We start from the raw sequence: 15,886 nt of genomic DNA on the forward strand, positions 1-15,886 counted from the left end.
ACAGTGGTTCTCAAAGTATGGTCTGGAGAATCCTGGGGATCTCTGAAACCCTTTTAGAGGGTCTACAAGTTCAAAAATAGTTTTTATTTCCAATATGGTAAATGCCTATAAATATAATCCAGATAAACAAAAACTCTTTGGAGAGATCCTCAATAATTTTTAATAGGATAAAGATACTGAAAACAAAAGTTTGAGAACCACCGGTGTAGTGGATAGAGTGCTGGGTTGGGAGTCAGGAAGAGTTGATTTCCAATCCAAACTCAGATACTTATCAGCTGTGTACCATAATGCTGATGGTCATCCAAACATTTCTCTGTTTTCACTGTTGGCATGAAAGTGTGGGGATGTATGTGGGCTTGGAAAAAAAAATTGGTTTTGGCTTTGGGGAAGGGGCATGACTATAGAATTCAAGTATGTGACCAACTGTCATGGAACTTAAAGATTAGGCTTGTTCTGCTTGGCCCCCAAAGGAAAGAAGGAAACAAGCATTGAGTGTTTTGTCCAGGGTCATAGCTGGTAAGTGTATGTGGCCAGATTTAAGCTCAGGTCATTCTGACTCCAAACCTAGCATTCCATCTTCTTTTTATTTAGTATTTTATTTCCCCCACTTACATGTAAAAACATTTTTTTAGCATCATTCTTAAAACTTTGAGCAAATAATGGTTCAAGTTACAGATCTGCCTTATATTCTTGGGACAAGTAACTACCTCCATATGGACATCAGTTTCTGTAGTTATAAAATGAGGGGGGATGGACTAGCTGATTTCTAAGGCCCTTATCCTCTCTAACATGCACCAGACTTTGTGAATCGGTTCATCACTAAGGTACATTTCAGCATTGAAGTCACTCATTTTATATTTCACTATAAACTCAGGTGTCTGTAATTGTTGCCTGCAGATCATTCCAGTGCCTGGCATGCGCCAGCGGCTGTGAGATGGAGGTGCCCCCGGCCAGCTGTACAACCATCCCAGCTACAAACCAGCCGGTACAGACCCTGGGCCTCCCAGCCTCCCATACCAAGCAGCCGTCTCCGCATCTCACCGGCCCCGTCATCTTGCAGCCTGAACAAAGTCTGCCTCCGACGGTGTACCTGAAGGCCCTCACCATCCCCTTGTACCACCCGGTCCAGTCCGGATGCTTCCCGCCAAGTCACCCGCTGGTAGCCAGTGGGGGCAGCTTCAGCCTGGACAGCAGCAGCCTTCCCCTCATCTTGAGCCCACTGCTGCACTCAGAGAGGACAGAAGCACCCCAGCCAAGGAAGCCTCCGAGCCAAACGCTGACTGTGAACATCGTGGGTGCTCTCCCCGTCTTGTCCCCCGCTGCCTCCTGCTCAAACACAGCTTTGGGGAGCCCGGGGAAGTCTCGCAACGCAGGCAAATACCTCTGCCAGCACTGTGGGCGGGACTGCCTAAAGCCCAGTGTGCTTGAGAAGCATATCCGTTCCCACACAGGGGAGAGGCCTTTCCCTTGTACCACTTGTGGCATTGCCTTCAAGACCCAGAGCAATCTGTACAAGCACAGGAGAACTCAGACACACATCAACAATACCCGACTATCCTCCGAGTCTGACGGCAGCAGCCTCCTGGAAGAGGGGGACAGGCTGGGAGAAGCCCTCCCACAGGCCTCCAAGACAGAGCAGAGTGGGGAGGAAAAAGAAGATGCAGGAGAGGAAGATGGCACTGTGGAAATCACCAGCTCTCCGGGTACCCAGGAAATCGGGCACACGGGGCTCTCGGCCCTGAATTCTTTTTCATTCAAGAGCCTGGAGGTTTCTCCCAGTCATGGGCCCACCCTTGGGACCTCCGACAAGGAGATCCCCTTAGAACCTCCCCCCAGGGCTTCCCCAGGACTCTTGCCAGCTGGCGTGCCCCAGAGATGGAAGATGCAGGAACAGCGGTCTCCAACAGCCAGTAAGCACAGCCAGCTGCAGAGACAGCAAGCGACCTACTCGGAGAAGCACTGGGACTTTAAGGTGTCTGAAGGCAAGCTGAAGAAATGTGAGAGCACAGACTCGGGCTACCTCTCACGGTCTGACAGCGTGGAGCAGCAGGTTCTGTCCTCCAGTCCCCTGCACAGCCTGTCTGAACACAGCGTGGAGTCCGAGAATGAGACCCCACCAGGTCTCCCCAAGGGGATGGCGTCAGCTGGGGCCAAAGGCCATCCTGGGGAAAGAGCGACCGCCCTGATCCTGGAGAAGAAGAAGCTGGAGGAGCACATTTCCAAGCTCATCTCCCACAATAAGGCTGTGGTGGATGACACCCAGCTGGACAATGTCAGGCCCAGGAAGACCATCCTCTCAAAGCAGGGCAGCATTGATCTCCCAATGCCTTACACCTACAAGGACTCCTTCCATTTTGACATCAGATCCCTCAATACCACCCGGAAGAAGAATATTACATTATGCTCTGTCAAATCCACCTTCACTCCCCTCGAAAAATCCAAGCCTCTCTTCTTCCATTCAGTCCCTACTCAGTTTTCCACCACTGTGGATTGTGTGCCTGTCACAAGGAGCAATTCCCTGCCATTTGTTGAAGGCTCCAGAACCTTTCAGGACAAAGGGGAGAACCCTTGGGCGTCTTGCCTCTCAAAGCCGTCCCCAAGCCCTGGCTCCTCCCACCATCTGCAGGATGACAGTTCTGTCCCTCGGGCTGTGGATTTTCCCAGCAGTCACCCTCGGGCCCTGGTCAGACAAGCTGCGGTGGAGGATCTGCCCCTTAGCCATCCCGCTGATAGTCAGGCATCCGTGGAAGAGCACAGTGGTGGGAAAAAACTGAGTGGGGAGGGGAGCTCTGTGAGATGCAAGGTGGCAGGAAAGAAGTTCAGTCAAAAAAAACTGAAGATGTTCTCCCAGGAGAAGTGGCAAATGTATGGGGACGAAACGTTTAAGAAAATATATCAGAAAATGAAAACCAGTCAAAGTATCAAGAAGCCAAGGGAAACAAAGCTGTGTGACATGAGAATCTTGGGCTCTGATACAAAGGAGACTGAGGACGGAGAGGGCATGGCAGGGCCCAGAGATACCAGGGCTTCCACATGTGGGGCTGTTATTTCAAATTCCCAGGTCACGTCTCCGTTGGTGGCAAAAGTTACAGAGTCCGACTCTGTGGGACACCAAGCCCAAGCAGTTTCATTATCTGAGAATCTGAGTAGTTTTGCAGAACCCAAGGAAACATCTCAGCTGATAGGAAGCAGTTGCCATCCTAGAGTGAACAGAGCCGGGTCATCCCCCACCCTGAGCTGGAGCATCACCTCCAATACGGTTAATCACATAGGTAGCCAGGACCCTTTGACAGCTCCTAATGGCCGGCAGGCAGTGGTGCCCCAGATGCCAAAGGAAGCCTGTGCATCTTGTCCCCATGCCCTCAGTGCTGATGATAGGAAGTCTTTCACTGCCATTTCACAAGACTCTTCCTCCCTTATCCTAGATCAGGAAACTGTTCCTCTCAATGATGGGGAAGACCAGGAAAGGTGTCAACGGGCCCAAATGTCTCTGAGGTTGCACAGTTGTAGCCCTGGCAAAACTTTGCCAGAGTCAGAACAGCTCCCATCTGAGAGAAAAAAACTAAAGGTGGAGGAACTGAATAGTAAAAAGAATTGGGTGTTCCTGGAATCAGAAGGGGAAGGAAATACAATGTCAGATTGTTCCTCCCCTGCTACCTCCGCAGAATCTAGGACAGATAACATTCAGTGGGGAGAGGGTGGCTTAGATACAAGACCAAGGGAGTGCAGCAGGAGTATTGAAGATATCTCGGAGAAAGAGGGAGATAGTAGTGAGGGGAGTGGTACAGGAGAGGCCATGTCATCTGTCTCAGATGCAGAGAATGTGTCATTAGCATCATTTTCTGCTATATTGGGGCTTGGATTGAGAAAAGACTCCAAACATTCTTCTTTTTGTGACTCTGCAGCTGGAGGGACCAGGAAAGTTTCTGAGCCCCCAGAAGAAAGTCATTTCCCTTCTTTGATTACAGCTACAAGTGCCACTTCTAGGCTGGCCATTCCTCAGAAAGAGAATGCGTTTTCTCCAAAGTACATCCTCCAGTTACCCCAAGAAGATTCTCGAACTGAATTATCCATTACCATGAGCAAGGAGCAGCAAGATAGGTCCTTTAGAGGCAGCAAAAAGATTGAATCTCTGGCTGGGTCTTTATCTCTTCCCCAGGCAGAATGTGCAGCAGGTGGGATGGGCTTGCCGCTGAATAGTGGAACATCCACTATGGCTGTGACATCTTGTTTGCCTCCCAGACCCTCCCCCTCCATCAGCACCCTTCCTGAGCTAGCCAGCGGCAGGGAGAGTCCCAAACACACCCAGCCAAGAGATGAGAGAGCAGGGACTGGAGACCCGGCGGTCAGTGAGGCACAAGCAGCCGAGGAGGCCATAGGCAGAGCCGGGGGCTGCTCCCCGCAGGCCCCTGAAAAGGTTCCTTTTGCCTCCGTATACACAAGTAGCTTTCTCTTAGCGGATGACATTAAAAGGGAGGGTCAGCTCTTGCGCCACCTCCATTCCGGGAGTACCACTTTACTGGTGACGACCACGTCTGGGAGAAGAGTCTCTGCTTGGGATAGTCCTGAACAGCGGCTTCCGGGCTGGGAGCGGGGCGAGCCTTCCTCCCCCGGGCCGCAGCATCCTCGGGAAGGCTCGGTGAGCTCTCCCAGGTCCCTGGAGAACACCAGCAGGTGCCACTCATTTGAAAGCTTTTACTGCCATGCCCTTCCTACTCCGCCCCGAGCCTCCCCTACCTGGCCCCAAGTCAGCCCGACTTCCCACTCAGGGTCCCCTCGGAGCTTGGGGGCCAGGGGCTCCTTCCCTTCACTGAGTGCTGAGCCTCGCCTTACGTGGTGTTGTCTCAGCAGGAGCCTGCCTCTGCCCGCGGAGCAGAAGGAGAAGGCCCACTCGGTGTACTCTTCCTTGCATATCTGTGACAATAACTCTGGGGAAGAAGGTGCAAGTTCTAGGAGGGACTTTCTCAATGTGAGAAACACGGCCCAGGCAGTCACCGACGGACTGACAAGTGGAAGCCTGAAAACACTGGTCTCTTCACTGTCTTGGGGGCCGCAGAAACAAAAGGTAACTATCTGGTGATTGCCCCAGTCCTAGAACATCCAACCCTGAAGGGACTTAGAGATCATCTGGTCCAAGGGCCTCACCTACAAATAGGAAAACTAGGCCTTAAGGGGGGGAATGACTTGTCCAGAGACAGAATCCAGGTCTCTGGACACCTAGTTGTTTAATTAAATCCAGGAGCCATTTATGATGGGCTTACATTGTGCAGAATTCCACCCAGAAGTTCTCCAGAGCCTCATCATGTTCTGGAGGTGACTTTGGAAGGCCCTGCCAGCTGAGTGCAAGTCCTAGAAGGCCTTGCCAGGTTTGTATGTCTGTCTGCTAAAGGCAGGCCTAACTGCGGACAACGTAGGGATTTTTTTTGATCACAGCATTTTTTTCACAAGAAGAATTTGGTCACAAAGCAATTCTTACTAAGTTGTGAAGTTGCAATATGCTTTAAGGGAAGTAAAGGGAAAGAACAAGCATTTATTAAACAGCTACTATATGCTAAGCCCTGCACAATTTCTAAATTAGTCATTGGATCTTAACAACAACCCTCCAGGAGGTGCCATTATTATTCTTTTCCATTTTACAGTTGAAAAAACTGAGGCAAACAGAGGCTAAGTGACTTGCCCAAAGTCACAGTAAGTATCCGAGGCTGTATTTTTTGCTGTATCACCTGGCTGACTACTAGGGAAAGCATCCTCAACAGTGACAAGAACTGATATATGTGTGGTTGCTGGGCAGAAAAAGGTGACCATCCTTTCCCCCCTACATCTATTCCTTGCCTTAACAGACCTTATAGTTTAAAAGGGGGAGGGATAAGTCCATAGATAATCATAATATAAATTATAATGAACTGTGTTCTTAGGAAAGATATATAGGATTTTAGATTTAGATCTAGAAAGAACCTTCTGAGCCATCTAAATCTCTCATTTTACAGATGAGGAAACTGAGGCACAGAGCAGTCAAATAACTTGCCCAGGATCACTCAGAACTAGCAAAGATAGGATTCCAATCCAGATTTTGGACTCCCAATTTAGTACTTCTTTTCACTAAACCACCTTCTTAACATATTGTCCTTACAATCACATCACCTCTCAGGCCAAGGTCATACTTGGGCAAGATTTTTAATATTTACAAATTAGAGATGGGGACATTGCTAGCTCAAAAACTGTGTCTGTGAAAGTCATGTTTCCTTTTTGGGAAGATATGGTGGGATGGGAAGGGGAGATGTGGAATTCTTGTATTCCTTTTTGATGTTCCAATTCAGCTTGGGTTCTGAGTTAACAATGCAGGAGGGCTATTTTTTTTTCTAGGGCACTAGATCTTGTATAGAATATCTCTGTAGAAGCCAGCCATTTTTTGCCTAGGCCTCAGTCTCCAAGTTTAGCACTGTTTCTTATAACAACTGTTGTGTGATTTGGGAAAGGTTAAGTTAGGTCTAGGGGTGGGAGTCCAAAATTTCTCTATTTCCCCTTTCCTCTGCACTGCTACGTACATATTTTTTCCCTTATTTTTTTTGCATTTTGATTAGGTAGTCAGTGAAGGATGAGAGAGAGAGAGAGAGGGAGAGAGAGAGAGAGAGAGACAGAGAGACAGAGAGAGAGAGACAGAGAGAGACAGAAAGAGAGATAGAGACACAGACACAGAGAGAGACAGAGACAGAGAGAGAGAGAGAAAGGAGAGAGAGAGAGAGAGAGAGAGAGAGAAAGAGAGAGAAGAGAGAGAGAAATAGGTAGCTAAAAGTTTCAGGAAAGACCTCTTCTAGTTTCATTATGTCTCTGGTTCATCATCAGAGGTTAAACTTTCACTCTAAAGAACCCAGTTTACAATAGTGGTCTAGGCCAGTGGTATCAAACTCAAATAGAAACAGGTTCCTACTGTCTACATATTGCCTTAGAAAAGCACAACATAGCAATGTCTAGATTGTATTATATTTTTATTTATTTTGTTAAACATTTTCCAATTACATTTTAATATGGTAAAATTGCATTTTTATACGGTTCAGGCCTTACTCAGAATTCTGTAGGCTGAGATTCTGACACTTCTGGTTCACAGAAATTCTATACCAACAAGAGTCAGAGTTGCACATGGAATTCAGGCTACTTTTTATGTTTGAGTGTGTCTTAATTTGTCTAGTGGTAAAATGAATTTGAGCTCATTTGTTACTGAAGGGAAAAGAAATGGGATGGATTGTGGAGAGCAACTTGACTTAAGCTTCTGATTAAGCTTTTATCACTTGGCTCAGGAGTTCTCCAAGGCTTTGAGCCCTGTGATGATCATACAACTGGTATTTTCAGCTGTCCCGGGCAATAGGTGCAGGGAGAGTGTCTGGTGAAAAGGTTTCAGAGCCAAAGAAGAAGAGAGAAGTACCCTGTAGGAGGGGAAAGGCGCCTACAAATCTTCCTGGTGTGAGCAACAAGCAGAAGAGAAAGATCCACCCCAAGAGGTAAGAAATACGGTTTCAAGTCCTTCCTAATCACCTCCTATGACATGCTTCCAGAAAAACAAAACTGCAGTTATGATGAGCTCTAGAGCGCTTAAGATATCCACAATTAGCAGCAGTTGCAATTTTAGAAAGTTATTCACACAACAAAGAAAGAAATTATTTCTTAAGAGAGTTTTGTATTTTCATGCTAAATAAAGACTTCAAATCTGCTTTCTAAAGCCAGCTGCTTCTTTCTCCCTAGTAGGATCCTAGGCCTAGATTTTTTTTTCTCATAGTTTGAAGGTCCCCAACTCAGCTAATAGTAGTACTTAAATTGAGAGTCTGTGCCATTCTATTTGGGTTTGGAAGAGACTTTACTCAGTTTAATACTCATGTCACATTCCTGCTGAAAAGTCCTTTGTAGCTCTTTATTGCCTGTAGGATAAAATCCAAACACCTAAATCCAGCATTCACAGCCCTCCAAGCATTCTCCCTTCCTTCCTTCCTTCCTTCCTTCCTTCCTTCCTTCCTTCCTTCCTTCCTTCCTTCCTTCCTTCCTTCCTTCCTTCCTTCCTTCCTTCCTTCTTTCCTCCCTCCCTCCTTTCCTCCCTCTCTTCCTCCCTCCCTTCCTCCTTTCCTTCCTCCTTTCCTTCCTCCCTTCTTCCCTCCCTTCCTTCATCCCTTCCTCCCTCCCTCCCTCCCTTCCTTCCTTCATCCCTTCCTTCCTCCCTTCCTTCCTCCTTCCGAATGGGACTGATAGGATGGAAGCTTTCTCAGTATTGAAACTAGACCTAAGTCATATGATCCCTTAGAGCAGGGAGATGAGGTCTTGGACTCTGGGTCTAAGAAGGATCCTAGGAAGTCACATATCTCTAAAAGATCAGACAGGAAATTATGTGGCCCATGGGAAGCAGACAGCATTGGTGACCATTGATCAAGGAGGGTTACATCCTTTTAGTTTATCCAATGCAAAGCCTGGGTCTTTTTCTATTTAACCGGGTGTTCTACTTTGAGCGGGCCAGGTTCCAGGAACACATGGCGGGAGCTAGGATGGCTCCCAGGTCTGTGTCTGGGCCTCTCCCTGCAGGGACTAAATAAATGCTTTCTCTTTGTACCTGATGATGTCTCTGATTAGTTAATTTGGGAAAGGGGGTCTAGCACCGTCCCACACATTTCTTCTCTCCCTCATTTCTCTCCTTCTTTCCTGGCCCTGTGCTAAATGGTAAAGATATAAAAAGAAGCAATACCAGTTCAGAATGGAATAGGAGCTTACATTCTGAAAGGGTGAGATAACATGTAAATAAATAGGTGTAAATAAATAAAATTAGATTCAATACAGGGATGATAAAAGGAATTAGAGGGGACTTGTACTGGGACATGGGGTCTTAAGTCTTGTTTCAACTTTTATGAAGTTATACTTTATAGGGATAGAGATAAGGGCCGGGGCCTGGGATTTCAATAGCTAAGGGAACTCCTAGATAAGAAATTTTCTATGCCAATGAAATGGTCATCTGCTCTTCATTTTATAGTCTTAGAGACTTTCTTAGGATAGTGAGGGATTAACAAAAATACACAGCCATTATATGACCGTGGTGGGATTTGAATAGTGGTCTTCTTGGATTTTGAGGCCTGCTATCTGCTACTATGCCATGCTGCCTATAAATTGTACTTCACAACATTTTATTTGATCTTGGTGTTTTTTATTTTCCCTCATTATTCACTTCCTAACAAACATTTCTGCCATAATTTTCCATTGAAAAACAAAACAGATAAACAAAACTACCATTTGAGGGATAGAAAATAACAGTAGAAGTTATGCTATATATTTATGGAATGGATATGTATACTTTGATTTTAATAAATTGAGCCATTGTCCATTTTATTTAATTTGAGTTCTCTTGCTTTCTAGTGTTTCCTTCATTTACATTTCTATCTTGTATATATTATACTTTGGGTTCTGCTTTCTTCACTCTGTTCATATAGGTCTTCCCATGTTTCTCTGAAGAATTCATATTCTTTTCTTAAGGCATATCAATTCTTTTGTATTCATAAACCACAGTTTGTTCAACCATTCTCTAATTAGTGGGTATATCATTTGTTTCTGCCTTTTTTTTTTCCTATTTAATACTGCTATGAATATTTTGGTACATAAAGGTCCTTTCTTTTCCATTATGGATTTCCTTGCAGGTAGATAATGGCAAATTATTTTCTATTAGTGAATAATTCCTATACCTGATGTTCTCCCTTTTCACCTCTGCCTCTTGGAAACAGCTCTCTTCAAGACTTAGCTGAAGTATCTCTGACTAGAAGGTATTCCTGATTCCCTAATTGCTAGTTCACTCTCCTCTAAAATTATTTTGTATATTATTTTTATATCTGGATGCATCATATTTTTCTCTATGAGTGCTAAAACTTTTTGTGTTTCCCTTTTGTTCCCTAGCATTTAGCTCCATTTTGACCAGTAACAGCTGCTTAACAAATGCTGATGGAGTAGCATTAATTGCAATTCTGGTCTTCCCACATTCTCACTAGCATTGACAATTTGTGTCTTTCCTCATCTTTGCCAATTTGATGAGTAAGACTTTGTCTTAGAATTGTCTTAATTTAAAATTAATTAATATTAACAATTTTGATCAATGTTTTTTGAAACTGTTGATAGTTTGTATTTTTTCATTTGAAAATTGTTCATATCCTTTGATCATTTGTTCAATAGGGAGTGTGAACCAGAACTTTTAAGATGCAAATCAAGGTAGGGCATATGGAAAGTGAAACATATATATAGGTTGTTCTCATTAATCTTTGGCACTCTCTGTGAGACTATAAGTATTGAGGCAAAAATGTGGATTTATCATGTGTTAAATGGTACAACTTCTTAGAGAAGTTTGATTTTAATCCTAGTTCTTTAAGCCATTGTAAAAAACTATGAAAAATAGAAAAAGGAATTGTGAGTCTTATAAAATGGTGATAATAATGGTACCTATCTCACAGGATTATTTTGGGGGTCAAATAAAATGATAAATTTGAAGTAATTCACACATTTTAAAATGCCATGTAAAAATTAACTCTTGATCATTATGGTCCTATGCAAAATAGATGTGATCCTATTAATAATGGGATTTGTCTAAAACTCAGTTATGTGTTGGACATATGTGACTGTTTACTCCAGTTGTGTATGTCCTTTATTTCTGCAGTGAAAACGCCTTCAGGGATAACAGCACAATCTTAGGGATGACTACCAGCATTCAGGTACAAACCCACAATAGGGCACAGTAAATGATCCCATAGACATTATCTTTGTATCACGATCCTTGGGTGGGACCATTTAGATGATTCTGCTGCCCTAGAGTAGTAAAGTAAGTCCTGAGCATGGTTATTCCACATCCCTGTGTCTCAGTCTCCTAGCAAGCCAAAAATCTCTAGAATTCTGGACAGTTAACAGCCTGGGAGTCTCTACCCTTCATCCTTTTTCTTCTTCTTGCTTTATGATTCACAGTGGGAAAAAGAAAGGGAGGAAAAACAATTTGGAAGTGAGTCCATTAAAATATGACTCAAAATTTTACTCTGTTAATTGAAACTAATAATATATAAAAGAGCCAAATTTATGGTCCTGCCCATAAATATGAATATTTACCAAATAACTCTTGTATTATAGTGGAAAAGAATTTAATAAAGTAATTTCCCCTCTACCAGACTGGTTATTTTATTAGTAACAAAAGCAAAAGAGAGTTCCGTTTGGGAACATTTTTTCTTTTGCAGACTCCAAATTTAAACCAAGGATCTATTCCCATATAAATTGCTTATCAATTAATCAGTAAATATCTGTTAAACTTTTTATATGATATCATTAAGTACTGTGGGAGATTGATAGTGTGGCATGGTAGGGAAGGGTATTGGATTTGGTGTTAGAAAAAATGGTTAGGAGCCAGTTTTCATATTAATAACTGTGTTATTGTATATCTAATTTATACTTTAATATATTTAACATCTACTGGTCATCCTGCCATCTAGGGGAGAGAGTGGAGGGAAGGAGGGGAAAAATTGGAACAAAAGGTTTGGCAATTGTCATTGCTGTAAAATTACCCATACATATAACTTGTAAATAAAAAGCTATGAAAAAAAAATAACTGTGTGACCTTGGACAAATATGTTAACTTCTCTGAACCTCACTTAGCTCATCTGCCTTATCTACCTCATAGGACTGATGTAATGCATTGTAATTTTTATTGAGTTTAGAATCAATTTGCCTGGTAGAGGTCTTTTGGAAGTCTACTTTAATGAACAAATAAGATGATTTACAATTAGCAAATTCATTTTTTGTGTCCTCAGTGTTTACAAACAATGCATTTCTTAAGTAATGGACATATTTTCTTTGCCATCTTTTTTACATCATTACTGCTAATAATTGAACCTTTCTTTTGTGGGTAAATCAAAGGCAAATTGTAGTCCAGCCCTAGAATGAATGATTATAGATTCCAAATTGTTGGGATTAGAATCAATATAGATTTAATCATAATAGGTTTTTTTGATCATTCATCTTTATTAAATGACTGATAGTTGCTAAAGGAATTTTTAAAAAATTAAGTAAAATAATACCACAGCTTCCAACTGTGTGGGTTTTAGCCCCTGCAAGGTCCTAGTACCTTTCTCTTGGAATGGGAGCAAAGGTGATCCAAAGCACACATAAAGAGAATTCTTTCCTTGTAGACACACCTTCCTGATTAGGCCACTTTTTGTACTTTGAAATCGCTTTGCTGTCTGGGTCCCAGCAGGAATCTGAACTTCCTCAGTGGTTTATGATTAGTGAGCCAGTAAGCTCACATGTAGTGGCTTTGCTTCTCCACACCCAGATCTTAGCAGGCTCTCTCAGAATCTGTGGGCATAGGGAGCAGGGGCTGCTACTTCAAAGGGCTGCCAAGGCCCCACCAGAGAGAATCACAGTTCTCAAGCAGCTTAATTGCATCAATGACTGCAGTGTAATGGGAACCTGGCAAATCTCCATTCTGCAAAGAGTGACCAAAATTTAACCAGAAGTTATAGAGCTTGGGTCTGGAAGGGACTTAAGAGATTACAAGTCTGCTTGGCATCCCTCACTTCCTCTATTTTCAGGCTTGTAAAATTTGAACCAGAGAAAGCTTTGAATGATTAGAATTGTATTAAAAGTACTACAGACACGCTGAGTGGTTAAGAGTACATGACTTGATTTTAACTTAATAACTCAACTCACCAACAGGAAGAACTCACTTTTCTAGATTGCTACTATGTTCCTGAAAGATTGCAAGTAAAGAGATTTTAAAAAATAAATTAAATTCTCTTTTCCCATTAACTTGCTTTATAATTTCAGAGATGCTTCATCATCATGGAGGACTGATTTTGGTTGCTTTGGTAGTAGCCCTAATACATTGGAAAAGTAGCCAAAAATCATTGAGTTGGAGAATGAGTCCTGGTTTCTAGCCTGGGAGATGCCTCTAATTTGATGGCTGTTCTTGGGCAAATCATTCACTCTTGATTTTGGTTTCCTTATTTACCAAAAAAGGGATTAGATTTGTTGGCCAGTGAAGGTCCCTCCAATCTCTGACATTTCATGATTCTGATTTCTCTTCATAAGTGCCCATTTGGCACTATGTCAAAGTAGTGACTAAATTAAACAACTATATGTTGCTCTTTAAAAGGACCCTGTAGTCATGTAATATGATTCTCAACCCTTAGTTTTTGGAATTTTATGAGCTCATATTTATGTATTTTATTTGATTAAAGCAGCACACAGATTCCCAAAGTTTGTTAATTACATGGATTTAAGTGAGAATGCCTTTTCTTTCCTATAGGTATAAACGGGGTCATCTACAAGGATGTGCACATCTGAAAGCAAGCCGACTTTGGAAGCAACACTGGCTCCTGAGAAAACAGCAGTTTGCTTCTACACAGGAAGCCCTTGAAGAAGGCAAGACTTGTTCTTTACCAAGCCAAGCAGGTAACTACCTTCATAAAACAATACAGCCCAGTAGCAAGAGTATTGGAATGGGAGTCAAAACCCAAGTCCTTGTTCCCAATCTGGGAAGCAGTGGCAGTGGGCATGTGGGTTAAGCTCTGTGGGCCTCAGTTTTCAATATGTAATGTCAAAATTAGAGTATTTTATATGGGTTTGGGGATTTTTTTTTAGATTTTTTTGATGAGTTGAACTGGGTTAAATTATACTTGAGAGATGCAGAAACTGTTCATTTTTAGTTGTTTATTATATTGGCTTCCCTTTCTTTTCCTTTTCTCCTTCCCCACCTCTTTTGGGTACATCTACACTCTCTACTCATCTCCCACTAACAACACTTGCTTTTACAGAAGGCTCTGATATCTAACATATTGTTGTCTGTCCTTCTTTCTTTAGGAGGACCATGGATTTAAGTGAGGGAGGGTTGGGCAAGGTCACCTGCCTCACTTTCTCCTCCAGAGCCACCTGGTTCCAGTTATAAATCAGGATGACTGGAAATGGCTTTGGATGCACTAGGAGATCTTGGCCTTGTCACCTGAGTGTGAATGGCAGTCAGTGTATTTCTTCTCCCAGGAGAATTCTCTTAGGAAATCTCATCTCTAATGTGGATGGAAAGATTTTATCCCAGTAAAAAGATTTTTATATACCAGATAGCAGAGTGTGTGTGTGTGTGTGTGTGTGTGTGTGTGTGTGTATGAATCTGTGTGTATTTTCTCATGACTACTGATATCCTACCACATAGGTCATATACATATTCTGCCTCAGCATGACTGTGTCTTCCATTGGTAAAAAGTTATCTTCTTTGAATAATTGAATTTTGGAGTTGAAAAGGACCTCAAACATCCTAGTATAAATAATTTATATATGAACAAGAATTCCATCTTTAACATTTCTAACAAGTGGTCCTTTAACATCTCATCAAATTAATACACTTCTGAACCCCTCTAATCACCAGCCTTTCCCCTACTCTGTGCTCTCATTGATTGGGCTATCCATTTGTATGTGTCTGATTGACACCCTTTGGCCAAAGGTGTAGCCTGAGACTCAGAACTGATAAAAGACATGTTCCTCCTCGAGCTGACAGGCAGAGGGCAACACAACATTCCCTTCTTTGTGAACTGGCTTTCCCTTAGCCTTTGGGGGAGAGCTTTGATGTTCTCCCGGACAGCTGTGTCCTTCCAAACACTTTCTCCTCCCTGCCAGCAGAAAGTGCCAAGGAATACAGAATCCTGTCATGTATCACTCCCACATGAGAATACTGGATTCAGAATGAAAAACTCCAGGTTCAAATCCAGCCTTGCTTCTTACCACCTGCTTGTTCTTGGGCTGCCCTCTCCATCTCTGTGTCTTTATCTCTCAAATTAGAGGCTTGGGCTAGATGGTTTGGGCAGCTTCTGCAGCTCTAAACCCTATGATCTTAATGAAGGATCTTGTTTCTTCTCTCCCCAGTTGAGACCAAATCAAGGCTGATCTGGCCTGATCTAAACCGTGGGGGATGGAGTGGAGCCATGGGCTGATGGAACTTTCCTACCCTCAGCAAACAGGACCTTCTGGGTTCTCCTTTGTGCCTTTCCCCTCTTAGGAAATACCCAATGCTGTAGGATCAGGGGACCCAGAATTTAGAGGAATAAGGATTTTAGAAAAATCCAGTCCATAACTTTCATTTTATGGATGAGGAGGATGAAGTCTGAGCTGCTGTGTAGATGACAACAGAACTAGGGTTTTTAGTTAGGTTTTTGGCCTCCAATTTCAGTGCTGTTTCTGCTAGACTCTTATTTCTTCCTTCCCTTTAAAAGCTCTGGGATTCCTTCCCCAGTACTTTAAAAGTACTGGGATTCCATATTTTAGGAGATATACATTTCAGTTTAAACTCTAACTTTAATTGGTTGTGTGACATTAAGCAAGTCACTTCCTTTGGAGGGAGGGAGTAGGGAAAGAAAAAGAATTCCGTTTCTCTGTAAATAGAAGGAGTTCAGTTAGATGACCTTTACAGATAACTTTCAGGTGGAGCATTCTAGAATTTTATATCACTCTAGGAAATCCAATGATTTTGTGGCTGCTGGGAATGAAAAGAAATGGTCATTCTGTCAGTAGATATATAACTGGACATCGTCCTACTATATGAAAATAATTGTTTGAGTCCCTGAAGGAGATTGAAAGAAATAAGAGAATTCTCGTGAAAAGAAAGCTAATTGAAGGCAGGGACTATTTTTGTCTTCCTTATCTTAGAACTTAACACAGAGCCTGGCAATTAGTAAGGCATTTAATGTTTCTTGAATTCAATGTTTCTTAATGTCATAGTTGAGGAAATAAAGCATGGATCTGAAAAGATAAGAAAAAAAGAAAGATATCTGTGTGTCTATATATATCTATATATATGTTAAAATGCCAAATGAGGAGCAGAAACTCTTAAATTCTATAGGCACTTAGG

The 15,886-nt window shown here is 42.7% G+C and overlaps 1 protein-coding gene across 2 annotated transcripts in view; it reads left to right on the plus strand.

The window, feature by feature from the left end:
• The window catches only part of ZNF831 (zinc finger protein 831), an 87,864-nt gene that overhangs the window by 42,021 nt on the left and 29,957 nt on the right, over positions 1-15,886 (plus strand). For both annotated transcript variants that reach the window (XM_031951697.1, XM_012539668.2), the window contains exons 2-4: positions 898-5,065; positions 7,348-7,496; positions 13,298-13,443. In XM_031951697.1, the coding sequence (XP_031807557.1) occupies positions 935-5,065; positions 7,348-7,496; positions 13,298-13,443 (4,426 nt within the window). In that variant the 5' untranslated portion in view covers positions 898-934. The remainder of the gene's footprint in view (positions 1-897; positions 5,066-7,347; positions 7,497-13,297; positions 13,444-15,886) is intronic.

This window comes from Sarcophilus harrisii, chromosome 2 (genome assembly GCF_902635505.1).
Source record: "Sarcophilus harrisii chromosome 2, mSarHar1.11, whole genome shotgun sequence".
In the NCBI taxonomy this organism is placed as follows: domain Eukaryota; kingdom Metazoa; phylum Chordata; class Mammalia; order Dasyuromorphia; family Dasyuridae; genus Sarcophilus; species Sarcophilus harrisii.